Source organism: Hemicordylus capensis, chromosome 1 (genome assembly GCF_027244095.1).
Source record: "Hemicordylus capensis ecotype Gifberg chromosome 1, rHemCap1.1.pri, whole genome shotgun sequence".
Taxonomy (NCBI): Eukaryota; Metazoa; Chordata; class Lepidosauria; order Squamata; family Cordylidae; genus Hemicordylus; species Hemicordylus capensis.
The window spans coordinates 150,452,088-150,479,452 of record NC_069657.1 but is presented as its reverse complement, the minus strand read 5'-3'; the positions used below and the strand labels follow the sequence as shown (position 1 = coordinate 150,479,452).

Genomic DNA, 27,365 nt, shown 5'->3' with positions numbered 1-27,365 from the left:
TGCCCCCCTTGGGCACTACCACCAACCCCACACCACTCTAGGCCACCCCTCCCCCCCCGACATGAAGCGATACACCTCCTTTATACCTTATGGGGGGAAACCTTGAAGATGCGTAAGCTTCAACAATTCGCCAAAAATCAGCCCTTTGCCCAATCCCTCTGCAATTTGGGTAGTAGCCTCCATCCATTAGGCACTACCACCCCACCCCACCCCACCCTTCCACCCCAGATCCCACTTTATGCCCCAAATCTTCCCCAAAGACACTAAAACTTCAACAATTCACCAAAAACCAGCCCTTTGCCCAATCCCTCTGCAATTTGGGTGGTAGCCTCCACACATTAGGCACTACCACCCTACCCCACTATTTTGGCCCTGGGACCCATATTCTTGATCCGAATCGATTCAGATTCAGATTAATTCGGAACCAAATTGAATCTGGGTTGATTCAGATGGGTTAGATTTGGACCCCAAAATGAATGGGGGGTGTTTCAATTTGGATCCAAATCGAAACACTGAAAATCCAAATTGCACACCCCTAGTTTAGGCTGTTTGTGGAGTACTGGGATAGCTCCCAATCCCGGTGCTTCCACCCTTGCTAGCCCGACTTTTGACCATGGCCCTTAACCCCAGGGGTTACAACACAAAGGGTTTAGAATTTCTGAAAAGCCAGTTCTGGCTTGGTGCTATGCTCAAGTCTTATATACTGGCTAATAGTTAGTAATTCAAATCTTGTTGAGAACATGTCCTGGTAATTCTAAGGCCTCAGATCCAGATCCCAGGATGTGAGCACAAGATTTTTGGGGTGAAATTCATAGGATTAACATTTTGAATATTTTAGTGACCACTTAAGATTCCTAATGCAGCATTTTAACAAATTTGAGAAGCCATATATTCTGGAGGTGGGGAAGATATGGGTGATTTTTCATGTTTCTGTATTGAAGACTCTAGGCTGCTTAACAGGTCACTGATAGAAAGGGCAGTGTAAACGTGTTTGGCAGTCTTTATGGTCAAATTTCCAAAAAGTGATACATTTTGTTTTGGTTTGAAAAATATTCCTTCTGTGATTGGTTGCACAGAATTTGGTAGATTTCACTTGAAATGTATGTTTGTTTATTCTAGTAAAGGTAGTTGAGTGAACTGGATTGCTTATATGATCACAGCACCTTTGCTTTCACCTGTGTACTGTATCCAGGTTGGCCAAGCAAACAGGACTCAGAGTCTCTCTCTCTCTCTCTCTCTCTCTCTCTCTCTCTCTCTCCCTCTCTACCTCTCTCCCCTCCCATTATGTGCACCCTACCAATGTTTGCTGAAAGCCACATAGGATGTACAGAGTAGCATCTGCTGTGGGGTTTGCTCCAAAAGAGCAAAATAACCAAATTAGTTGGCCGCTCCTGCCTCCACTGTGGCAATCAATGGCTCACCCCATCCCTTCTGCCATTTCACAACTGAGAACTCATCAATGTTTTTTAAAAATTTAAGAGAATGTCTTCAAGAGAACGTCTTCTTCGTCATGAACCCCACCGTCCATTGAGATCATCAGGAGAGGTCTGTATGCAGTTGCCACCAGCTCGTCTGGTGGCTACTCGGGGACGGGCCTTCTCTGCTGCTGCCCTGAGGCTTTGAAATGCGCTCCCTAGTGAAATAAGAGCCTCCCCATCTCTGACAGCTTTAAAAAAGTTTTTAAAGACGCATCTGTTCACCCATGCTTTTAATTAAATACTGTTTTAATAGTTTTAATATTGTTTTAAAATATTATTTTAAATTTTTTAAATTGTTGTAACATTTTAACTTTTTATGTTTTTGTTTTAACAAATGTTTTACTTTTTCTGTTTTTACTTTGTTGTAAACTGCCCAGAGACATAAATTTTGGGTGGTATGAAAATATGTTTAACAAACAAACAAACAAACAAGTAAGTAAGTAAATAAATAAATAGAAAGTATCTCTCTCTAAGAGAGGCACAGCACTGTGCTTTCACTCCCACCAGAAATGTTAAATGGCAGCTTTCTCCTGTAACCCTGAAATTATTTTCATACACCGAAGCTCAGCATCAAATTTCTATCAGAAGGATCTGGAAAAGAAAAGATGGGAAGAACACACATGAAGGGGAGGGGGAAGAAAAAGTAACACACATAAATGTGTTAGTTGCTGGCATAGCAGCTTTGCCTGATCAGGCTGTGAAGTGCTGCTCCATCCAGTACATGAGTCGCAACTGTAATCTCTATTAAGTGCGAAAAGTCAGGGCAGACCAAGGAACTGAAATTATTGCCTTCAGTAGTGTTTGGCATAGCATAGTCTGTTTATTTAGCAGGCCAAGTGCTTCCAGGGTGCTCCATGGAATGACATAACATCTGCCCCAGCTGTGCTATGATTTTTTGTTGGTGACCTAGTACAGAAGTTCTACGAAAGTTGAAGCTGGGAGCAGCAGAAAAGAACTGATCAACCAAATGTTCCTTTCTCTGGTGATGCTAAAAATGGGGATGCTGAGAAAGCTTTTTTAAAAACCACACTTCCTGGTATCATGATTTATGATGTTATGTTGGCACTTAAATAGAAATGGCACTAAACAGGATCGGCACAGAATTGGCCTGACTATAGCAGTCTTTCTTTAGCCCCCAGCTCTCTGCTGTCCCAACAACCCTGAACCCAAATCAATTTACCATCAAGTCCTGCACCTTACACTAATCCCCCCACCCCACAATACTATCTTTACCCTCTGACAGCAAAGGAGAGTAAGAAAGGCCCTTACCTTGCTGTACTTTATCATTGCCACCACTTGCCTTTATTTATCTTAGAATTAAGGAAGGAAAAACAGATTATTTATCAGCATTAACCGCAAGGTTTAGTCAAACATGCAGCTGCACACATTTTGTGCAGTCCAACAAAAAGTGTACACTGGAACTACATTTTTGTGATGGAAACTAAGAAGTAGGCAGTTTCTTAAAAAGAAATAAAGGAGAAAAAGACAACAGGGAAGAAAATGAAGATTAAGATAACTCTTATTTTCTTTCAATCTTTATTTCCTTTCAATCTTTATACAAGAAGTACATTACGTAGAGACTCTCCCATTTTTTGCAAGGCACCTAAATTTTCCTTGCTTCCTTGGCTATTTTTCCTCTTTCCCTGTCTTTTCTCCCTATTCATTTTCCCTTCCATCTTCCTTCCTTTCTGTTAGAAAATTCTGCAATAAGGGGATGCTTGTGGATGGGGGTGGGCTGCACCTGCCACTTGTGCAATAGGAAACAAAGCTTTGAATAAACTTTATTATTCATTACCCAATCCTGGCTGTGGGTCCTTTTAATCAGCCCTTCTTTCCTTGTAATCTTGAAGCAGGCAGCGTTAGGGGTATGCACAAATCAATATCTGCAATTCAAGGTTGAATTCAATCACACACACACACACACACACACACACACACACACACACCGTTGATTTGTCAAAAGCAGTTGGCTTGGCCAGTTCCCTTGACGAACCACCCCAATTCGACCCCAATCTATTAGAGCAAATCATGTGCCATTTTGAGGCCCGTTTTGCTTGAAAAATTGGCCTCACAATGGCGGAGTGTGGGGGGGGGAGAGTTGGTCTACCAATTGGGATCAGAGGGTAGACCAGCTCTCCAAGGCAGGCTGACCGCACCAAGTCTGGAGAAGAAGGTTGGTCTACTCGCTGATCCCAACTGGTAGACCAGCTCTCCCCAGGAAACAAGGAGAGCTGGTCTACCAATTGGGAATTTGAGGGCCATTTTCCAAGCGAAACAGGCCTCAAAATGGTTCCTGAATCACCTGAATTGATTTGGGTCAAATCAGGGATTATTCTATACTACCTCAACTCTGGCCCCTTTTTTCCAAAGTCATTCGATTTGGGGTAGAATAATCAAATCACCCCACCCCCCAATTTGACCAGAATTGATTCATGGTTGAATCATTATGCACTTCTCTAGACAGTGTGCCTTGAACCTAACACTCATGGGGAGGAAGGTTATTGGAATGCTACAGTAAATTCATATCTTAAAATGGGGTAACTTTATTAGGTTATATTGGGATTAGGGTATTAGCACAGGAATACAAGAAAACCAGTGTTTACTAAAGCATGACCTAAAACAAAGTAAAGAGATTTAATTTCCACCAAGAGAGCTTGGCATCTGAAAGCTCAATAATTGCAGGGGCAGAGCCACCATTATGCAAACGGGTTAAAAGAACCCAGGCCACTGCGCTTAGGGGATGTGGCTTGCGCCCCAGCCACACCCCCTGAGTCTGACACAGGGGGCATGGCGCGCTTGTAAACAGAGCTGCGCACCCTGTTTTCAAGCATATTCCGCCCAGCGCTGTGTTTGCAGCGAGGCTGGGAGCAGCTCTCCCTGCTTTAATTTTCAGAATCAGATCAGGTCGGATTCGGATCAGATCCAACTTCTCAGGTGTGCCCAGGCCTAAAAACCAATAGACTAGTCCTCCTGTCCAATCACTGTTGAATTTGTCTAGGCCTCACATTAAAGTTAAAACAGTAACTATCACTACAACTTACGGAATTCACTGCCATATTAACTGTGTGAAATACTTTTTGTCCATCCTAAATCTACTGCCAGTCACTTTCACTGGATGACCCTGAGTTCTCTCACATTATGAGGGGCATAATTTTTTTAAAAAAATCTATCCACTTTTTCTTCAAACCATGCATAGTTGCATACACCTCTATAGCACTTCCCTACACTCAATAATTTGTTCTAAATTAAATACCCCAAGTGTTTTAGCCTTTTCTCATAGGAAAGCAGACTCCTGAAGGCTTGAATAACTTGAGAACCACTACAACTAAGCTACCAATCCTCACCTCTCTCTGCCCTTACCACCATCTTGACATGGAGAGATTCATGTGGGATCTGGAGGAGGTCACACTGCCCCTCTAGTTTCATTCAGACAGTAACTATTTAAGGTTTCGTTCTGGCCTGCCACATAAAGGTCAACATTTTCCCAAGACCATGTTTGCTTACATTTGAAAAGCAGCATGTGTAGGAAAGATATCTGCGGCTTTCATTCCAGGAAGGAAACAGCATTTGGCTTTTATGTTATCATATAACAACATACATTGCGAAACAAAACCAAGCAGGATTAATTCTAAGAGAGATGCAGGGATCATACACACGAAATGCCCCCTTTTAGCACTGAAGAGTTAGGGGATTGTTTTGATTTTGGTTTTTGCCGCTTTGTTAGTCATATGAAGTATGCTGGGAAAGTATTTTTACTACTGTGAGCATATTAAGATTATTCTCACTGTTGCACCACTGCAAAATGCTCAAAGTCAATGATATCTCTTCTTCCAGCAACGAACCATACTGTTGCACATGGGGTGCTTTGCCATACCTCTGCACCACAGGAGCAGTTATAACTGTTGTAATGGATGGTAGGGCATGTCCATGACCAGAAGTGCTGCTATGGCTACTGAGGTATGGAAAAGCACCACATATGCCACTAATCATTGTGATGGTATTTGAACTCGCAAAGCACACCCAATGCAGGTCAACAGTACTCATAGTGCTCATGAGTCAACAGGTCAACAGTACTCATAGAGCCAGTGTGATGTAATGGTTAGAGTGCTGGACTAGGACTGGGGACACCTGAGTTCAAATCCCCATTCAGCCATGATACTTGCTGGGTGACTCTGGGCCAGTCACTTTTCTCTCAGCCTTCACAGGGTTGTTGTGAGGAGAAACTTAACTATGTACTGGGCTCCTTGGAGGAAGAGTGGGATATAAATGTTAAATAAATAAATAAATAAATAAAAATAGTTTTGTTACCCCATTATACCATCTTCAAATAGAAGATGACTCTGAATTTAAATGATCCTCTTAAAAACAGAGGTTAAATACAGCTTATACCTGTATTTACCCAAATGGAACAGGACACTGAATTTAAGATGCTGCACTACAAATTTCTAATATCAGATAACTTGGGGGTGTGTGTGGAAACTAGTGTTGAATTCAGGTAAATATGGTAGATGCCCCCACAATGGTATTAGTTTTGAGTTCAGTGAGTTTTCCCATACAAGTGAGCTTATTCTGTTCAGCATTATATATATGAACTAGGCTTTAGAATTAGTTACTAGCATACACAAGAAAAACCTTGAAACGTTTGCTGTGATTTCAGAAAACTACCCATTCACACATGCAAGTTATCAAGAGATGGATACTATATGGAGTTCAAGTTACCTAGCATATGAAGTATAAGGGAAGGACTGGAAAGAAACATTATGGAAAAAGAGAGTGTCTAAAGGCATGGCACATTTTCCATACAGTGATGCTTCTAAGTGATTTGGGCCAGGATCCCAACAGCCCTTTAAGCCCATGCTTACACATCAGGGATTGGGGTTCCCACCACACAAACAGCTTATTATGTTACATCACAAGCCGTATTTGAAACTACCCCAAATTTCTCAAGTAGCTTATTAGCTGTTGGAAAGAGGGGAAAATATCCTTTTACAGCATCGCTGTGTAACTCTCTGAACTGCAGCTTAAGGCTTCTAGGTTTAGAAAAAGCAGGATGAAAGGGAAAAAATAAGTTGATTGTTCTTTCCCATTCCATGGAAAGCTGGACCCTTTTTAAAGGGTCCTGATCTAGCTTTTTAAAGTTCTCTTTTTATTATCTGCAAGGAGTAATCATCCAAAACATGGGAATTTTCTAAAATATATATACACACACACCCCGCCTAAATTCTTAAGTGATATAGTCACAGGAGGACAGCACCATTTCCTATTTCTGAACATGTAGACCGCAGCCAAGACTTGAATTACCCTTCGGAAGCATTAGCCTTGTTCATGGGGCCAAGAAAGCGTCCCTGAACGAAAGATTCCTCACCGCGATGGCTTCTGCATTACAAATACCACTAACCAAAAACTAATGGGAGGAGCTCCCTAAGAAAATGTACAGACAAGTGACAGCAGCACAGGATTATATTAGAGGCGCTGGAATGTTAAACTGCCGGCCCGCGAGCCAGATCAGGGCCCTGGAGTTCCAGTGACCGGCCCACGTGAAGCTGGGACACCGCCTTACTTCCCCCCGCTGCCTGCCAAAGAGGCGGCATGTCTCCTCATTTGCCTGCTGCTGACTGGCAGGCTTCCCTCTACCCTCTGCTGGCAGCTGCAGCATTTCTCTCCGCCACGCCCCCAGTGCGCTGTAGTGGGAGCCCTGAGAGGCTTCCTTCCTTCGCCGCCACTCCCCTCCCCGTCCCTCGCAGCAGGCTCTTCAGGGAGTGAGAAGCGTTCTTCTTCAGAAGGGAGATAAAGGGGAGACGGGGAGGAAGATGACGAGGCAGCCAAACCAGAAGTCAGCGCGGGGCACTTTTTCTCGGAGGGAGGGGAGGGAAAGAGTGAGAGAAAGAGAAGGCAGGCAGTGCAAGGCAACAGAAGGTGGCGCGCCCCAAACTGCATCGGAATCAAATCCGGCCCACCAGCGGATTGAGTTTGACGCTCATGTATTACAGGCAGGCTTTACGGTGCAGGAGGAGCAAGGCCATATCATGTCCAACACCGGAATAGCTTTCGTGATGGCTCAGTCTTTGGCAGCTGATGCATTTATCATCCAGTGACAGGCAGCTAGTTCGTGTGTAGCTGTCTTGCCCTAGAATAAACTGGGCTGAGAAAGCAGACTAGGTCAGCACGACGCTTCTTTCAGCCCTTCAGATAGGAGGACTGTAGGCTTCCTTTTGCAGCAGTCCTAGTTCAAGAGATGAGCTTCCTTCTGCTTTCCCAGAAAACAGTTATGTGGGGGAGGGAGAGATAAAGCCAAGAGAACCTCAGTAAAGACCTGAAGACCATCATGCCTCCAAGTGTATCTGCCTAAGAGAAGGCCCCTTTCACGCACAGCCTGCTGCCACTCCCTTCAGGACAACTCAAGAACAGAAATGCAAGAGAGTCCAGACTCACTCGCTGCTCCCTGGTGAAAGCAAGCCCTGGCAGAACCCAACAGACGGTGGGAAATGTGGCTTAGGATCACTCTGCACAACATAATGCTCAGGGGTCTGAAACCACCCCATAGGGCCTTTTTTGCTGGCCCTCAGGTAGGAATATTCTGCAGCAACAGGAGGAGCCAGGAAGAGCTCTTGGCCTATCCTGCTGCTAAGCAGCAGTAGCTGAATACAGTTGGCCATTTGGGACCAGATGACCCCTGCCCACTTTGCTGGCCCTGCCCCTGGGTTGGAAACCACTAACCTCACTCCTCCTGCCTTACCCCCAAGTCCAACCCTTTGCCCCCTTGCTGGCCACCCCATGCTCTGACCAACAGTCTCCTGCCCATCCTTCATGGCCCCTTTTGTTACTGTGGGATATTCCTACCTGCAGGCCCCACCGGCCGGATCTGCAGCAGCTTCAGCAATGGATTGAAAGGGTTGGGACAGTGGCAGCTATAACATCAGATGGGTACAGGCAGAGTGCACCCCAGAAAGGTACAAGTTCACTCTTTTGCCCAGCTGCCTTCTCCAAGGAGGGCCACCCTCTATCCTCTCCCAGAAACTGCCTTATAGTGCCATCTAATACATATTTACTCAGGAATACATCTCATGGTGTACCCAGTACAGCTCTCTCCTAAGCACGCCCAGGATTTTAGCCTGAAATTAACAGCAATTTAGAGAAGACTTGGCATTTGCTGGAGGCGGGCATGTCCTCCAGGTACCCCACTGATAAAGCAGGGATAGGGTCTACTTTCTGGCCACTACCCTTGGTTACAGTTGTGGGCCCCTTGATGTGGGGGAAAAGATCCACAAGTAACTAATAATTGCTTTCGTTAATAATTTTAATGCAAAAATGTGCTGAAAATTGAGCCAAGCCCCCTCACACCAAGTCATGATTGGTTCTGGCTCACTGGGGTATTTGAGTTGTGCACCCCAGGTTTAAGGTTTTGAAAACAAGCAGCATCCAAGGCCTATTGTGTCAAAAGGAAGCCGTTAAAATGAGAGAATAAAAAGGACAGACCACAACATGTAATCAAATATTTAACCAGAACACAAATCAGTGTATAGATTTAATTTTATTTTTTGAAGGGCAAGTGCAAAATTTATCTCAACCCAGAAAGGCACTCAAGTGCCAGACTGCTTGGCTGGTTCCACAGAAAATGAAATTCATATTAAAAGAATAAACAAAACTGAAATATGTTTGACTGACACCTTTAAAATCCTGGTACACGTCTTCTCTGGAATACTTGTGTAAATGGGAAGGTGGCCTAGGAGGGGTCTGTGGGGAAGGAAAACTGAGCAACTATTCATGTGGAATAGTTTGAGTAGGTTGCCAGTCTCTTGGGTTTTTTGTTTTTTTTTATGGCTATTTGTCATCAAGAAGAGCACTTCAGGCCCTATTATGCCTCAAAGTGAGAACACATACCCAGGAAGAACTAGTGCAGGAATTGTGGAGAAAGCACATTTTCCGAGCCCCTTCTAAACAACTCAAGGGGCACAACTGCTGTGATACATGAATGAGACCGGCTACTGCATGCTGGTGGGGGCAGTGCCTCTCTCTGAATACCTCAGGCAATATGAAGAGCCACATGGGGGGGTGCGGGGGGGATGGAAGGTGTTTTTTCTGGCAATCTCAAAATGCCTACACTTAGGGTTGGCAACCATTGGCCCTGAAAAAGCCCATTGTGACATTAATGGTTGCTGGGCAGGGAGACAGCTGGCAATGACAGGTAAGTCATGATTGCTGGAGGTTGTGGCTCCCTTTGGAGCTGGGTTCTGGATGACTACTAGTGTTTGTCCCCCAACAAAGAGCACATCCTTGAAATCCTTTGGAGCTGCCCTATGAGCTCTCTTAATAAATATGTCCCCTGGGTTTTGTCATCATCTTTGGCAGTGGCAGGGGCCACTTCTCCCTTAGCAAGAGAAAGAGCAGCTGATGAACTTCTCCCTGCCCCAGTTCTCCTAAGCAGCATTGTGAGCCCTCAGAGAATTCTCCCTCCTTTCTATTCTGCTTTCCCCAAAATACCACAGGAGAACAATGCAGGTACTTTAAAAAGTAGCTGGCAAGAAATACACTGCCCGGTCCCAAGTTCTCCAAACCCATGCTTCTGCCTAGGCTAGCAGGCACTAGCCCAGTCCTAGTGCACAGGAGGCAGCATCCCACCTACCAAGGTCTTCACAGCAGAACACACTATCTAACAAAGGTTAGATGTTGCACCTACAGCCACACATTTGGCTGCCAATGAGATGTGGCTGGTGTGCATTACGGGAAGGACCACTGAGCAGAACAGCAGAATCTCCCAGTCAGCTTCCTCTCTTGAGGCAAAGGAACTGGTTGGAAGAATAGGGGCTGCTTTGTGGTTCTGCTGCACGTATCTACTTCCTCTTACTAGCAAAAAGCCACTACAGAGGCAGAGTGCAGAAAAAGGCTGATCTATGACGGACACTGGGCAGGATCCAGATTACGTTAGCCATGGCTAAGTAACATCAACATAAAACAATTTCAATAGGACTAAGTTAAATCAATGGGACCAAATCATGACTAACTTAATCTGGATCCTGTTTATAAAGTCACCCAACTGCCATCTGACCAGGGCCAAATGGTCCAAGCCGAGAATATCCTTGTGAAGCCTCTCTCTCTTATTATTGCATCCTGTGGTCATCTGAGTGCAAAGACAAGAATCATTATTTGACCAAGTTGTTTTGTAGGGGAGGAATGACTGATCCAATGAACAACTCCAGGTTGAGCTATTCAGTCACCCATCTTCTTAAAAGAAATACATGTGTACCAGAAGTCATCACACCCTACACTGATTTCTCAGTCTCTAATCACATTATTTGTCACTCAAATGTGAAAGGCAGAGGGATTCAACAGGAGGAGGAGGAGATGCTTCCTCTTCATTTCAGAGGCTGCAAAGCAATCCCTCTGCTCCACCTTATGGGGAAGAGCATTAAGACATATTAATGTCTTAATGCTGATTAATATGTCTCATATTACCGGGGATTTTACACACTTTGTCAGAAGTTATGCAGGGGAAAGTGACACTTGAACCTGGAAGAAATACAAAGGCTTTCCTCTGCCCACAAGGCATGGCACACCTTCCCACCACCAACATGCTGAGGATCCTGGTGATCTAGCCCCAGATCAGAGAGAGTGTGGCTTCATGGCTTTGCAGTTCTACAAAAGCACCAGGCAGGTGGGATAATTAAAAGCCTTCTGAAATTAGCCCGGAGCCATTAGGGAAGAGAGCGGCAAAGCTTTTCCCTCACCAAGAGGTTAGATGCCCCTTAGAGGCGATGACACTAACCCCGCCCACCCCACCACTGGTGTGGCCGCTGGCATCCGCATGGGCCTGTTTCTTCACAGTGTCAATCCCTGCCTGAGTGAGGCAGTGTTAGCGGTCAGGGCGCTGCACACAGAACACCTTGGCCTGGTGATCCCCAGAGGTGGTGACCACAATGGAAGCATCTCTGCAAGAGAAAACAACAAGAGAAAATGAGTTAGCTCCGAAGAGGACTATTAACACTTGCCATGACATTTTCACAGCCCACTCCTATCCATGTTCACTCAGAAGCAAGTCCTGCCGATTCCAAGGGGGCTTCTTCCTTAGAATATGTGCAAAGTACCAAAGTCTCTCATTCTTCCTCAACTCCTCTGTGAGGCACATTTCAAGTTTCACACAGTACATATAATGAACTGAGGGGCAGACAGAGTACACTTGGGCACCCAAGGCTACTTAGGGATGAACTTTGGCTCATGTCTGTTCTGCCTGCTAAAGCACACATCTTCATTTCACTGCACTTGCCTTTATAGGACCAGCCAGTGGCGCTAACTCCACAAGACAAATGGGGAGGGAGGGTGGACAGAGGTGGAAGGAGGCACGTGCCTCTTCAGAGGAACACTTTGGTAAATATGTATTTCTCCCATACAACCCCCCTAACGAGGGGTGTGCACAGACCAGTGGTGGTTCGGTCTGAATTCGGACCAAAGTTCCACTCCCCGAACCAGTTCAGTTAAACCAAACGGTGGGGCCAGTCGAAGCAACAGACCGGCTCAGACCAGTGTGAAGTGGTTCATGACTGTACTACTCAAATGGACCCGGTTCTATTGCAAACCAGTCTATGCACACCCCCAACCACAGAAGCACCTGAACCTACAATTGCATTTCAATCTTACATTCCCTTCCTGACCGCATCCTCCCAGCATTCACCCTCCCTCCCAATGCCTCATTTATCCAGATATTCAACCTTGTTATCCCAGTCTCGTGCACTATTCTCTCTCTCTCTTCACAGGAATTCCACAATGCCTCTCTCCACTCAGCATTTTTCCAGTTAAAGAGCTTCTTGCTGCAGGCACTCACTTGTTCAAAGCAAAATCCAGGATTTCAGCCGAGTGGCCCCGGTACTCGCTAATCAGCTTGCCTGAACGGGCATCCCAAAGGCACACGGCCCCATCCAGGCTGCAGGTGTAGACCACAGGTGAGCTCTCTTCCCACAGGAGCTGCACAATCCCTGACTGCAAATTCAGATGGAAAAGCTCTTATTAGGGTCACCTCCCTTCCCACCCACTCAAGCTAGAGCCAGACCCCTTCATATTGTCTTAAGCTCTGGACGTCTAACATTTTTCAGCAAGCCAACAGATTTGTTGCTTTAAAAGACACAACTGGCTGGGCACCACCATCTTGCCTATAAATACGCTGTATGTCACAACCAAGCTAGCAGGGTAGAGTGAGCCCGACTGCAGGTCAAATGATCACTTGTAAAGGAGAAGGGCCAGAAGGGAATGGTGCTCAGAAGAGGGCTACAATATTTGCTCTCAAAAGCTATGGGGAAGATGGCAAAGCAGGCAGCAGGGGCAGGTTTGCCTGGATCACGCCAGTTGGTAGGCTTAATAATTCCCTGAACTATAGCACTTCCTCCACACCATCGTGTGCTCTAGCATCTATTGGATCCTGTAACATGTTTTCTACCCATCTAGCCAAAAGCAGCAGGAGACACCAGAATCTGCACACTTATCCACCAGTTATTTTTCTTTAGCTTTCTACCCTAAAAGAGGCTTCTGAATTGACGAGAGCCTTGACAGTCCCAGTTGTTCATTAAGAGCAGGGTACCCATCTAGGGCTGTCACCAGCTGGGCTACATAGCAAGGACCAGAAAATTAGTGCGAGCAGCTGCCAGACCATTGCAATGCTTCCTCCTATGGCCTAGCATTTCAGGAGGTTTCATGCCAATGCATTTCTTCACAGTGCCCCCTGCTGGCTCCTCTAGGCATCCTCTCCATTACCTCGTGCTGGCATTTATGCCTCAGGGTCTGTGTGGCAATGTCGTAAATAGCCAAGGTTCCATCCAGATAGCCAACAGCTGCTAGTGGCATCCTGCAACAGCAGAAGGATAAGAGGAGTGATTTTACTGCACCCTTTTAATGGAAATATAATTTTCAACTCCTTCTAGGGGAGTTCCCTCTCTGGTTCATTAAAAAGGAGCAATATGGAGGATTCACCAGGTTCACATTCCTCCAGAAAAGAGGCAACATGGTAGTTGCCACAAGGCAGACAGCAAGATCTGTCTGGTGGGGGAGGATGCACTCCCCCACACCCACCGTGTTTCCCCCGCCGGCGTGTGGTTTTCTAAATGTCCATTGGGGCGGCAGCATACCACCCAATTTCCAAAGCAACCGCCACAGGAAGAAGGAAGAGCTCTACACAGGCAAGGTTATAGAGGCAAGGAGATACTCAGAACTCCCAGCACTGAAGAAGCAAAATGGCTTGGTGGATCAAGCTCTCTGGTGTACTAAGCACGTAAGATCTATACCAAGCTCGTGACCATAGCTCACCCTCCACCCTCAATACTCACACATTGCAGAAGCCCAGAGACTCAACAGAGTTGGATTCAGCCTCCTCAGCTTCTCCTGCTGAAGGCTTGGGGGCAATGCTTTCTGCTTTAAACACAGACACAACCTACAGAAGAGAAAACCAATTAAGGAGAATCCACATAGTCATGATCCAAAGCATCATCTCTGAGCACAGAGTTTACAAAACCCTGTCAGCAGAGAAGCGCAAACCCTTGGGTAGCATTTCCACATAAATGCTACCCAAGTTGACAGCAGAGATCAACTTTATAAAGCTCAGCCAAGAATGCAAACTGTTACAGGAGATATTAGTAAAACATATCAGCCACCACATTACAAGATCTACGTGGCCCCAAAGAGCTATGTACAAATACAAGCCATGAGAGAAAGCTGTTTGGATAAAGTTTGGGGGGTGGGGGGGATGATCTCAGTTCCCAGGAGCTAGTGACTGGATTTCTGAAACCTTTGCTGCTAGAACAAGAGTAGCCAAAGAGAACAAGGTCAGTAGCAAACAGAAATTGACCCTCGCCCTTAGCTAGATAGGCAATGCCAGTTGTTCACTGGGACTAAAAGAATTTTGCATACATATACCCTCCCAACTGAAAAGATCCCCTGGTTCATTCATTCCAGTACCACACTCACCTTGCCAGTTGCTGAATTCACTAGCTTGGCATGGCAGTCAATGGAGCCTGTCAGAACTAGGCTACCATCCTTATTGCAGGCCACACAGGTTAAAGGGCCCTGATGCCCATCCTGACCTGGAAGTAGTTATTAGAGAGCAAAGATCACATAGCTAAATATGGAAGATGCCTAAGCAAGAGCAGAGCTCAACTCAGCACATCCCTCTGTCCCCTTCCTCCATCTTTGCCAATGCCTAGAACCATAATACCTGGCTATCCTTGGGCAGAAGTATACAGAGTCAGACCACTGGTCCATCTAACTCAGTATTGCCCACAAAGGCAAGCAGTGGCTTCTCCAAGGTTGTAGGCAGGAGTCTCTCTCAGGCCTATCTTGGAGATGCCAGGGAGGGAACTTGGAACCTTCTGCATGCAAGCACGCAAGTGCTCTAATTTCTTACAGTGCTCACACATGTAGTCTCCCATCCGAACACAAACCAGAATGGACCCTGCTTATCACAGGGGACAAGGCATGTTTTGATACCACAAGACCCCAGAGCTGACCTATACCCTCCTACAGCCCTGTGGAATAAAACAAAGGTCTGCTGATGATCCTCAAACCCATCAATTCCACTTTTAGTGGAGTCAAGGTTCCTCAGCCCCAAGTAGAGGGCAAGCATACAACAAGAAGATGAAGTCTTGCAGAAGTTCTCCAACGAGGCATTTTTAATTTGGCTGGCCCAATCAGTGCCCTCTCTAATTTTCTTCATCTGTATGCAGAATGAGTTTTGTTCTGAGCGGCAGGATCAAGGCAGCGTGTGTGCACATGCATTCTGAATGGGACCCTCCAGATTCAACCCGAGCAGGAGCAGACATCAAAAACTGTGCACGTGTGCACAGCTTAGGGGGAACACTGGGCCCAATGACCATCTTGGGATTCCCTATGTTCCTTGGAAGCCAATCATGAAAGAAAGAGAGCATTTCCCACCTTTACAATTCCTCTGAAGCAAGTCCTATGAAACACAGATTCTTGGACAAAACCTACCCTGCTCCCTACCAAGATATTATGACAATTTCACTCCTGCTTCTTTACAGTAATGGAAACGGATGAGGAGCGAGAAACACGTTTGGTACCTTTGAGAACATGCAGTGAGTTGCCCTGCTTCAGATCCCAGATGCGCACAGTCCCATCTTCGTAACCGACCACAGCTCTCTTCCCTGCATGGAGCATCTTAGCGTTAGTCCCTTTCTGTCCCCAGGTCTCCCAAATCCTTGCATTATTTAGAATAATAATATTTCTAGCCCATCTTTCAAAAAGACCCAAGAGCCCTTACTAACTCAAAACTTCTAAACAATCCCGCACCGTGGAGGATGTGCTTGGAAGCGCAAAGCTTCACAGTGAGCTTGTTCACACAAGTACTGGCAGGGTAGGAGAAGAGCTAGCGCGCTCCTGATTTTCGGTCACACACTTGTGAACATTAAGGCAGGGAAGAATGATTGGTGACATACCTACCTTGGTTAAATGCTGGGGATGGAATTAGGTAGAGTACACTCGTCCCACCCAGCTGCTGCCTCACACACATCCTCCCCACCAACTACCTTAACATTTGCAAGCGCATGACTGAAAATCAGAAGCACACCAGGCTCTCCTCCTCAGGTTGGGCACTTCTCCTATCCTGCCAGAGGCTGTGTGAACAAGTCTAGGGTCTCTTGCCACAGGCATTCCTACTCTCCTGCAGCAATTCTGTCAACTGAGCCATTTTTGGAAGGGCGGTATAGAAATCGACCAACCAACAACAACAACAACTCTCCACATCCCAGGCCTTGTTCCTCACCATCAGGAAGGACACGTCCACAAGTGGCTGGGCAGCTGGGCCCTTGGAAGGTCTTACACTCTCCACCAGGGATCTTCCACATCCAGGAGTTGCCATCAGCCGTGCCAGCAAAGAGGATGTGAGCTTGAGGGTGCCACTCCATCCACTGGGGTTGAAGGTGGGTAGGGTGAGAAGACAGTGGAAAGCAACAGGTTGGGAGATAAGCAATGCACAAACATTAGGCTCATGCAAGTTCAGAAAATTCGGAATGCTGCTACCCCTTCTCAAGAACACAAAGGGCAGATTCCTCCACATGTTGGTGGAATTATGGTCCAAGGAGAGTCTTCAGTTTCAGAAGTTTTATTAAAGTTCTGGCTTGAAACAAGCCAGATTTCACCATGTTTAGCCATTTCCCCCTAAAAATCCACCCCCCCCAAAAAAATCAGAGGATCTATCAAATATCTTCAAATTAACTACAGGGGGCCCCTGACCTCCTTCCCTACATGTGTGGCAAGTTTCAAGGCTGTAGGACCAACCAGCGATTATTATTTTTAAATTTCCCCCTTCACATCTGGGGGGGGGGAGGATCCTATTTCATTTTGCCAATACTAAAATAAATTTTGATATTTTCCAAAATAAATTTTGATATTTTGGAATTAATTCTGACTTTACCGATCCAATTTTAAAAAATGGATTTGGATTTTACCGATTTTGGGCAATTCTGGATAAAATCTGAATTTTCAATTGCAAATATGCACAGGCTTAAACATTATTGGTTGTTTCGCTAGGTGTGTCACAAACTCTTGCTTGTGCAGTGCCAGCTGCAAGCTCTCCATCAGTTCAACACTATGTATATTTACTAAGAAAAGGACTTCACATTTACACAGCATTTCAGGGTGTTAAGAGAACCAATGTGCTCTTTTAGTAATTTATTTAAAATATTTATACCCCACCCCTCCAGTGCACTACTGCTTGGGATGGCTCACAAAAATAAGATAAATACAAGATACAATTAACTAAATTAAACAAAAAAAGTTGTCAGATTAAAAACCACAATCATTATTAGGTTCAAATTAAAGGTTATTTTAAGAGCTAAAAACTGAAAATTATAAAAAGCTAAAGAATCCTTATAACAACCCTTAAGAGAGGCTGGTACTATTCAGTATTGCAGTGGAGGCGAGGAGAGAGTAGAAGGAGATTGATAGCAGCTTCCTTAAGATCATCTAATGAATTAATGACAGAGGTAAGATCTCAGCTGGGGACTCAGTTCAGAGCTCCATAAGAAGCTGCTTTATACCATTGGTTCATCTAGCTCAGTACTGCCTACTACCCTGCAGGGTTTCAGAACATATTTCATAGGCCTAACTGGAGATGCCAGGGATTGAGTCTGGGCCCTTCTGCATGCAAAGCAGGTGCTCTTCCACTGAGCTGTGGTTCTTCCCCCATTCTTAACCATTGTACTACAGTCTTTCATGCAAGTTCCACTGAGTTCAATGAGGCTTTGGACTGCAGCCTAGTAGGTCCCTTGTGTGATCAGGGGTGTGTGTGTGTTCGTGTTTCACTGGGGCACCGGCTTTATCATCTTTTCATGACAAAGCTTTCGCCCTGGAACTTGCAGGTCCCATTTCTCACCTCCAAGTCATCCACTTCAAAAGACCAGATCTCTTCTTTGGTCTCCACCCGCCACACTTTGATCAATCCACTCATGTCACCGGTGGCCACAAATACAGAGTCATGGCTGAAACCAGCACAAGTAACAGAGTCCTTGTGACCTGCAGAAAATGAAAAGAAAAATCATACTTTGGGTGCCAGAGCTACTTCACACAATTAAGAGTAGCAAAGGTGCAACAGGGATCAAGAGGATTCAGGAGACCAGGCAGCAACCTGAGACTTTAGTACCATCATTACCTGCTGTCCTGATTAGTTAGGAATAACCCTTCCTCATCCCATCAGTTCCTAAACTTCTCAGCAGCCCCTCCCACCTTCCATCTACAGTGTGGCACAGCAGCAAAGAGACTCAACTCTATACCAGAAAGTTCCTGTTCAGATCTCACTTCTGCCATGAACTCTCTACAGGGCCCAAGACAAGCTGTTCTCAGTCTCAGCCTCACTATCTGCAGTACGGAGAGAAGAGTGATCTACCGTACAAGTTTGTTGTACTCCACACAAGAAAATTTCTATGAGGTAGTATAAATGATTTTATAGTACTAGTATCTGAAGCACTAATACCCATACTGATAGTAGTAGTAGTAACAACTGGGGCTATGCATCAGCATTTCCAATTCTGACAAAGAGGCAACATCCCTCCAGCAGTGTTCTCTCTAATTTTTCTTCATCTGTGTGCAGAATGAGTTTTGTTCTGAGCTGCAGTGTCAAGGCAGTGTGTGCACATGTGCATTCAGAGTGGGACCCTTCCTGATTAAACCTGAGCAGGATCTAAAATTAACCGAGCGGACATTTTTTAAAAAGTGTGAGCGCGTGCACATGTGCACGCCTTAGAGGGAACACTGCCCTCCAGCAGTACACAGAAGCAGGCGTTCCTGGCACAGCCAGCTTTGCACAATACCTTCTATTTCTGGGGAAGGAAGGGGAGGATTTTTCAGAAGAACAGGATTTTTCAGAAGAACAGGGACATCAGAAGGGTGCAAAGGAGCCATCTGGGAACTGTAGTTCTTTCCAGCAGTTTCCCCATGAAAGAATGCTGGGAAGAACTACACTTCCCAGCTGTCCCCCAGTGCCTTCCTGGTGTCCTCTTTGCACCCTCCCCGCTTCCCCTTGAACTCTTAGTTCCGCTGAAGACCCCACCCCAGCCCCTGTACCAGAAATGGCAGGTGCTGCATTTACCTGAACCCAAGACTAGGTTTTTTCCAAGTGTTTTGATGACAGAATTTGGGGGGTCGTCTTACATTCAGGGTCCTCTTCCTTTTGGGAAAAATAGCATAACCTGTGTTTCACTCATGTTTTTAAAGGGGGTCATCTTCTATTCAGTCAAATATGGCATTGTGCAGTGGTGGCCAGACTGGAAGCACCCGCCCACGTAACCCCGGGAAGACTTTGCTGTCAGAATCAGAAATTCCAATCGACAGCCCTACTAACAATACATATACCAACAATAGTATTAACAGTGTCATCTCCCCCATTCTCTACTTAATAAGCCACGCTGAAGTATTTCTCTCTCGGTTGAGCAGAGCCACTCTGATCATGCAGAGTCATCCACATGTAGCCACCTACAGTCAAAGTAAACTGGGAGACTATTAAATCACCTCAGAAGTCTGGGAGATGACTTCCATTTGTGCGTCTTCCTATTCAAGACACATGCTGAAGAATTTCAGCATAAAATAACTATTGCTTCATCCCTGGGGCTCTCTGAAACAGGGAGAAGTATCTATTCTTCATGTATTTCTTGCTGACCCCAAGGCAAGCTAAATATGGGGACCTTGTAAGCCCTCCCCAGCCAGCAGCAGATGTCCAATTTGTGAGATGCCTCACCTGAACATTCAAAGAGGAGCTCCCCATCACTGAGGCGCCACACAAAGGCCTTATCATCTTCACCACCTGTCACTGCCAGCGTGTTGGTCTTTGGATCAAGGCTGACACAGAAGACAGATGCTGCGGAGAACAAACAAGACAATGTGAATGAGGGAAACAAGCCACCACTTTCCAGCTTTAGTGAGTGCCTTAACATAGGCCAGGCCTGCACAGTATAAGGCCCGGGGGCTGCATCCAGCCCACAGGGACTTTTTTGCTCCCCCCCCCCACGTGGGAATATGAGGCAGCAACAGCAGAGACATTAAGAGCTCTTGGCCTTTCCTGCTGATCAACGGCAGCAGCTCAATGTGGTTGGCCGCTTGAGGACAGATGTCCTTGGACTGGAACCTAATGACACCATCCCTCTTTCCCCCAAACTCCAACCCTCTGCCCTTTCACTTGTATTAATATGTGCTGAAAATTGACCTCGGCCCCATGCAGCAAGTCATGGTCAGTTCTGGCCCACCAGGGCATTTGTAGGCAACCAAATAAAAAGGAACTCAAAAGATCAGAGAGCCATTTCCTACTTCTTCATCTTGTACTATCTCAGGATCTGTTCTTGATTTTTTAAAGCCAGGACTGATAACAGAGTTGATCCCATCATGGCTGTCAAGCCAGAAACAGAGCACAGCACCATGCAGGCTATGATAGCCCTCCCTCTTTTGTCCTGGAAGGTCCAGAAATAGGGGTGTGCACAAACTGCAGTTAGAGCACAGTTCGGAAGTGGGGACCAGGAGCTTTAAGAAAGAGGAGAGCAGGTCCTTACCTGCTCTCCACCGCCCCATGCTGCTTCCTGCTGGGGCAGTGCCCGTCCCAAGAATCCCTGCACAGCACCAGCACACACTTGGCATCTGCAGGCACCTGCTCTCCCCTTTCTTAAACCTCCTGGGCCCCACTCCCAAACTGTGCTCAAACTGCAGTTCATGCTCATCCCCTATCCAGAAACACTGTAAAGGAAAGAGAACGAGCCATTCTTTTAGCTGACACAGCTGTGCCTTATAGCTGCAGCAACCCAGTGCTATAGGGGCTGCACAGGTGAGCTCACTTTTTTGGCACTTTAAAGCAAAAGGAAGACATGAGACAGTGCTCCAATTCCAGCTTCTTAAATTCAGCAGGAACAATTCATATTGTCAAACCTGGCTTTCAGGTGCCAGGAATAAAGTAGCAAGTAGACAAACCAACCTGTAAGTACCAGCTGTTTGCCAGCTAGTCACTCTCCAGGAGACAACCCAATGAGTCATTGCTGGGCAGGAAAATGGTAAATTCCTTGGCTGCATTTGCAAACAAGTTTACTCTGCCAATGAGGTTTACCACTGCCTCCTCCCATACAGTATGAGACGATGCCTTTCAGCATCTTCCTATATCGCTGCTGCCCAACATAGGTATTTCCCATAGTCTGGGAAACATACCAGCGGGGATTCAAACCAGCAACCTCAGGCTTGCTAGTAAAGTCCTTTCCCCACATTAAAAAGCCACATTTATTTAGCACAGGCAGAACTGGTTCCCTGAGAACACTCCAAATGAAAGTCGCATTCTTACCACATTTTGCACCAAAAGGCCAGGAGAGAGAAAGTGTCATAAACCTGTGCTTGGAAAGCCAGATAATTAAGAGGGATGTCTACTCTCATTCCTGCACTAACTTACCTGTGTGCTTCGAAAATGTGACCTCGCTGTCATCCTGGGCCTCCATGCCTTCCTCCACCCCCTCATCTTCCTCCTCCACCACCTCCCAAGCAGCCGCCTCTTCATCTAAGTCCACGTCTTCCATTTCATCAGCCAAATCGTCTGTTGAGAGAAACCAACCAGAACCATGAACACTCCACATCACACTCTTTCTCCTCAGCACCAGATGTGCCAAGCCACTCCAAGAGGATGATCATCCACCCTAAAGGGCAGGCTCGTCTCCTCAGTCCAAAACCACAGGTGCAAACAGTTCAGAAGTTGCAGCCAAGCCCCTCCAGGAGACCTTCAGCATTGCCTCTGCTAAGACCTGTCCCCTATTCTCCCCACTATTACAAGAAGAAGGTAGCCTAAGCCATTAAAGACTCTCACTGCCGGGGTAGTTTCTTCCCCCAGAAGGGCAACTTAATTCCTCTAATCTCATTCCACGATTTAAGGGCCCCCGATCTCCAGGGTCCCCGCTCCAGGCCTCCAGCCCCGCTCTCATTCTCTCTCACCAGGTCCAGGCGCCTCGAGGTCCACCACCTCCACGATCTCTTCTGCGTCCCCCTCCTCATCTCCGCCTGCCAGGAGCAGAAGAGGCTCTGGAGCCGGCTCTGCAACTGTTCCATCTCCGGGTTCCGCCATGCTGGCCTCTACCCACCAGCACCCACACGCCACCGATCCTGCTACTAACCAAGCGCCTCCTCTGCCGCCCTCCCATCTAGCGGAGAAGGGCGGAGCTTAAGACGCTACTGCCAATTGCCGAAGGGGGTTAGAAAGGCTTAGCCAATCGGGGCCGGCGTCAAAACGGCTTCTCTCGTTCTCGTTCCGAGCGCAGGGCAAGCAGGGAGTTGTAGTTTCTCTTCCGCTGCCCCCCCCCGCCGCCCTTCACCAACGCCAGTTCCGCCCTGCGAAGAGGTGTCATGGGAACTGTAGTTCCTTGTTTCTTTCTCTGCTTGCTATGTTGTCACTCACGTTAGCCGACCAAGCCAGCAGGGGAGAGTTTCCCGAGATGGCGGCTGGGTGCCTTCGAGTGCAGGGTAGGGTGACTATGTATGCAGTAACTCTTGGGCAGGTGGCGAGATACTTGGAGGTGGCTTATTACGGGCAAGGGGTCGGGATGGCTGGTTGCCAGAAGGGACAACAGCCGAGGCTGAGTCGAGGAAGGGAGGGGAGAGCAAAGCTGCAGTAGAGGGCCTTCGGGGACTGCAGTCCAGAGCAACTCCTGTATGCATGCTGCACGCATCCATCCACTTGTTCATCCATGCAACCATTTATGTACTGTTTATATTTTTAACTCCCGCCCTTCCTCTAAGGAGCTCGGGGCTGCATATTTGTGTTCTTTCCCTCCCACCCCTGCCATTGCAACAGCCTCTGTGAGAAAGATTAGACAGAGAGAGTGAATGGCCCAGGGTTACCTAGCAAGCTTCATGGCTGAGCACGTATTAAAACCCAGTCAAAACCCATCCCTCTTCTCCCCACTGTCCCACACTAGCTCCCTGCTTTATGCACACCCTCTCTGGTACTTTTTTCCTGCCGCCCCACCTGCACTGTGGACAATACATGGCTGGAAGTCTTAAGCACCGAGGTGGAGAGCCCTTGTCGAGACTGTGGTGAGCGGCTCTGCCCTGTGGGTTGCTCCTCTCCACTGGACAAGGTGACTAGGTCTGGAGTCAGAGGCAAGCCCTTGGCGGCCAAACCTCAGGTCTCAGTGGCAAACCTTTGTGCATACCGAAGGTTCAAATGAGAGTTTGCCTTGGCAAACTGGAGGCTGCTTTTGCCGGGGAACTGCAGTTTCACGTGGAGGAGGTTCCAACTTCCTCCACGTTTAACTCCGGTTTTGCATTCCGTATGAACTCCGCTTAGATGTGCAGGAGGACAGGATTCTTGTCTTGAAGTGCAGTTTAGCATAGCCATAGTCCTTCAGGGTTGAGGAAGACTGCAGCTGCTAAAACTCCCTCTTTATCTCATTAAGTATACAGAAGACCTGTTTTTCTTTTCATCTTGTCATTCTGCCTGGTGGCCCATGACTTTTACTTTCATGCTGGGTTTGGTTATTCCGCATGTTAGAAGATGTGTTTTGGGTTTTTCATGCAGGGTTTGGTTATTCGGGCATGTTAGAAGATTTTGCAGTCTGCTAACAATTACAATATTGTTTACCTCTTGGGCTGCTTGCTTGCTTGATTTTATTTAATTTATATACTACCTGACTCCAAAGGCTCTAGGCAGTTCACAAAAATAAACAATAGAAACAGAATAAAGACCAACTATTAAACAACAACTTTAAAACTTAAAACATTCAAAGATTACAGCAATTAAAAAATTTAAGCAGCAATTAAAAAATTAAAAAGATAAGGAAGCCCCACAGAATTCTGTGAGGCCCATCTATGAGCACACATGTGTATGGTCCACCTGTTTTGTTTACGTAAGCTCAGAAAGAGTGAACATTCCCATTTTCTTTATGTAGATTGACTTGGTGAGCAATTTAATCTGCCTTAGTGGCTGTGCGATTGTGGCCCACTTTATAGTAGTTTGAGTTGATTGTTTTTGTGTTTGATGTTGTTTGTTTGATTCCTCTATCTGTAAGCTGCTTTAAGGCCCTTTCTGGGGCCAAAAAGCTGGATAGAAATTCTTAGATAAATATTCTCACTGAAATGGTTATAAAAGTGTAATTTCATGTATGTGGTGTGTCTTCTTTACAGGCTTTTTTGCCACTCTAGGACGAGCTGCAGGTTTAATTGCACCTTTAAAGACCTCCACAAGACCCTTCCGTAGTAGCCGCTGGGCTTTGAGAGAACTGCAGACAAAGCCACAGCCTCATGAACGGGTCTATGAAGGTGTGGAATATATTCCTCAGAAGAAGGCCAAGAACCCCATGAAGCCAGTTGCCATTGCCTGGTGAGCACTTCATTGTTAGCTTGTTTTATCTTCCCACTCTAGTATGCCCTAGCTCTTTCCTCAACCCACCTGCTGCACCCCCGGCCATGTGTCCATTCAGTTTGTGGAAGTGAGTAGGAATAGAGACCATACATACATATAGTTGAATAGGCATAAGGCTCGTTCTTACATAGCCCAATAAGTGGAGGCAAGTTGTGAAATTTGCCCCAGTAGGCTAACCAATGGGAGAACGTGTGAGAAGAACATACTCTTAACGCACAGGATACTGACTCACTGGTTTTACTTAAACGAATTAAAGCATTTAATTCAGACATTAAGTGTTTTGCAGAGAAATTAAGGAAAAATTAAACAAAGGAACTTAGATGCATGCACAGAAGAGAAACATAGAAAGAAACATTTTCAATACTACATGATAAGCTTGATACAAATATGCAGCTGATAAGCTTAATACAAATATGTAGCTAAATCAAACTCCTTCCATTCTGCTGCTAGATTACTTTGGAGCTGAATTTGTTCCCAGGAACAGATAGTATTAAAACAACAACAACACCACAGTCCAAATACAAAGAAATAACATTTGATATCTACCAATCTTCAAGCTGAGACTTCTAGAGACTCTTCAGAAGTTAAAGGCACTCTATTAATATTACAAATATATTACAGCAAAAATAAGTTTGGTTAAAATGGGAATAGCAAGGAAAGGTGGAGCGAAGGCCTCTCAAAGAAGCTTCCCTTCATCCTGAAAAACTATTTAAAAGAAAAAAACAAACAAAAGGCAAAAGGCCCCAAAGACCTAAAAAGGATCCCATCAACATACCAAGCCTCCAGCCTTTATACTTCAGCCCAATTACTCCAACTTTTCAGACCTTCTATTGGTTGCACTTGCTTGGCAACCCAGTAATTTTCATATTAATTAATAAGTTCTGTATTAAGTAATGACAACTCAGGGTATATTCAGATACCATCCTTTTTTGTTCTCAAAATTTTCCATTTTGGGTGCACAAGCAAGATTGATACAAGCAATGTATCAAGAAGGTTGGTTATCTGGAACCTGTGATCCTCTCATGGTAGCTTATGTTCAGGCAGCAACAAGATAGGCAAAGTCTTTCCACTGGCTTCCACTGAAATGTCCATACACAGTGTTGACCCTATCCAACCTCTAGCACAGCATCCCTCCAGTGGCTATTGTTGGTGTTTACTTTATATTTCTTTTTCAGATTTATTTATTCTTTGAGATCATTCACACAAGCTAAAACTGTGTTCTACCCAGGTTTGGGAGCTATGTGTGCTCCCAATTTTCAGTTGTGTGGGTGCAAAGAACTCTGTAGGAGGAGTTGTGTGGAAGCAAGGTAGGAGGAAAAGCTACCCAGGTTTCCCTCCTACCTTGCTTCCACACAATTGCTTTTCCCTCCACCTACCTGGTTGTTTGCACCCACACAACCAAAAACTGGGAGTACACACAGCTCCCAAACCTCGGTAGCACACAGTTTTTGCTTGTGTGAATGACCTCTTTATTTTTCTGTGTAAACCACTTTGGAAACTTTGTTTGAAAACGATATATAAGCAGCAGTGTTAACACATCCAAAAAGCAGCATTGTTCTCACTCCATAAAACTGCTGACTTGGCTTAAAAGCAAATAATGGCTCAGAATTGTTAGTCTTTACAGGTTACATAAGAAGAACCCTGCTGGATCAGGCCCAAGGCCTATCTAGTCCAGCATCCTGTTTCACACAGTTGCACACAGGCAAGAGGTATGTCCTCTCTCTTGCTGTTGCTCCCCTGCAACCGGTATTGAGAGACATCGTGCCTCTGAGGCTGGAGGTGGCCCATAGCCACTAGACTAGTAGACACTGATAGACCTCCAAGCCCCTTTTAAAACCACCCAAGCTAGAGGCCATCACCACATCCCATTGCAAAAGAATTCCATAGACTAATCATGTGCTGTGTGAAAAAGTACTTCCTTTGTCAGTCCTAACTATCCTTTTATATTTTTATACACTTGGATCATATTTCCCCATAGTCGCCTCTTTTCCATACTAAAGAGCCCCAGGTGTTGTAGTTTTGCATCATAAGGAAGTTGCTCCAGGCCTCTGATAATCTGGATTGCCCTCTTCTGCATCTTTTCCAGTTCTACAATATCCTCCTTAAGATATGGTGACCAAAATTGTACACAGTACTTCAGATGTGGCCACACTATAGATTTATATAAGGATATTATAATATTAGCATTTTTGTTTTCAGTCCCCTTCCTAATGATTCCTAGCATGGAATTAGCCTTTTTCACAGCAGCCATGCACTGAGTTGACACTTTCAATGAGCTGTCCACCATGACCCCAAGATCTCAGACACTGACAGCAGATCCCATCAGCATATATGTGAAGTTGGTGTTTTTTGCCCCAATAGGCATCACATTATACTTGCTTACACTGAACCACATTTGCCATTTTATTGCCCACTCCCCCAGTTTGGAGAGATTTTTGGAGCTCCTCACAATATGTTGTGGTTTTCCCTACCCTAAATAGTTCAGTGTCATCTGCAAAATTGGCCACTTCACTGCTTTCCCCAACTTATGAGATGATGTCTTTCAGCATCTTCCTATATCACTGCTGCCCGATAGAGCAGCATAGTCTGGGAAACATACCAGCGAGGATTTGAACCAGCAACCTCTTGCTCCCTAAGCAAGTTACTTCCCCACTGTGCCATTAGGTGGCCCAGTCCTCTGGTACAGAGCCTGATTGTAGGGACAAGTTACATATTTTTGCTAGGAGATCAGCAATTTCATATTTGAATTCCTTCAGAACTCTTGGGTGTATGCCATCTGGCCCTGCCGATTTGTTAATTTTTAGTTTTTCAAGACAGTATAGAACATCTTCCCTTGTCACTTCAAATTGGCCCAGTTCTTCAGCCTTGAAACCTGAGCAGCTCAGTTCCAAAGAGGGTATATGGTTGGTATCCTCCGCCTTTAAGACACCTGCAAAGAACTCATTCAGCTTCTTTGCAATCTCTTTATCCTCCTTGATAATCCCTTTCATGCCCTCATCATCTAAGGCAGGTTTTCATTGTTT

At 45.8% G+C, this 27,365-nt stretch overlaps 1 protein-coding gene and 1 long non-coding RNA gene across 2 annotated transcripts; both read right to left on the bottom strand.

The window, feature by feature from the left end:
* Positions 1–1,719: 1,719 nt before the first annotated feature.
* On the bottom strand, positions 1,720–7,103 carry LOC128326229 (uncharacterized). The gene is made up of 3 exons (XR_008307899.1): positions 6,780–7,103; positions 2,748–2,788; positions 1,720–2,069 (listed from the first exon to the last, which is right to left on the bottom strand). It is a non-coding gene; the product is annotated as an uncharacterized LOC128326229 (long non-coding RNA).
* A 1,887-nt stretch (positions 7,104–8,990) lies between these two features.
* AAMP (angio associated migratory cell protein) lies at positions 8,991–22,150 on the bottom strand. The gene is made up of 11 exons (XM_053263800.1): positions 21,918–22,150; positions 21,385–21,525; positions 19,702–19,821; positions 17,845–17,984; positions 16,234–16,378; positions 15,533–15,616; positions 14,424–14,539; positions 13,787–13,890; positions 13,218–13,308; positions 12,295–12,449; positions 8,991–11,404 (listed from the first exon to the last, which is right to left on the bottom strand). Exons 1-11 carry the CDS (start codon positions 22,045–22,047, stop codon positions 11,329–11,331), a joined length of 1,302 nt encoding a protein of 433 aa, XP_053119775.1. The 5' UTR covers positions 22,048–22,150; the 3' UTR covers positions 8,991–11,328.
* Between the last annotated feature and the right edge of the window lie 5,215 nt (positions 22,151–27,365).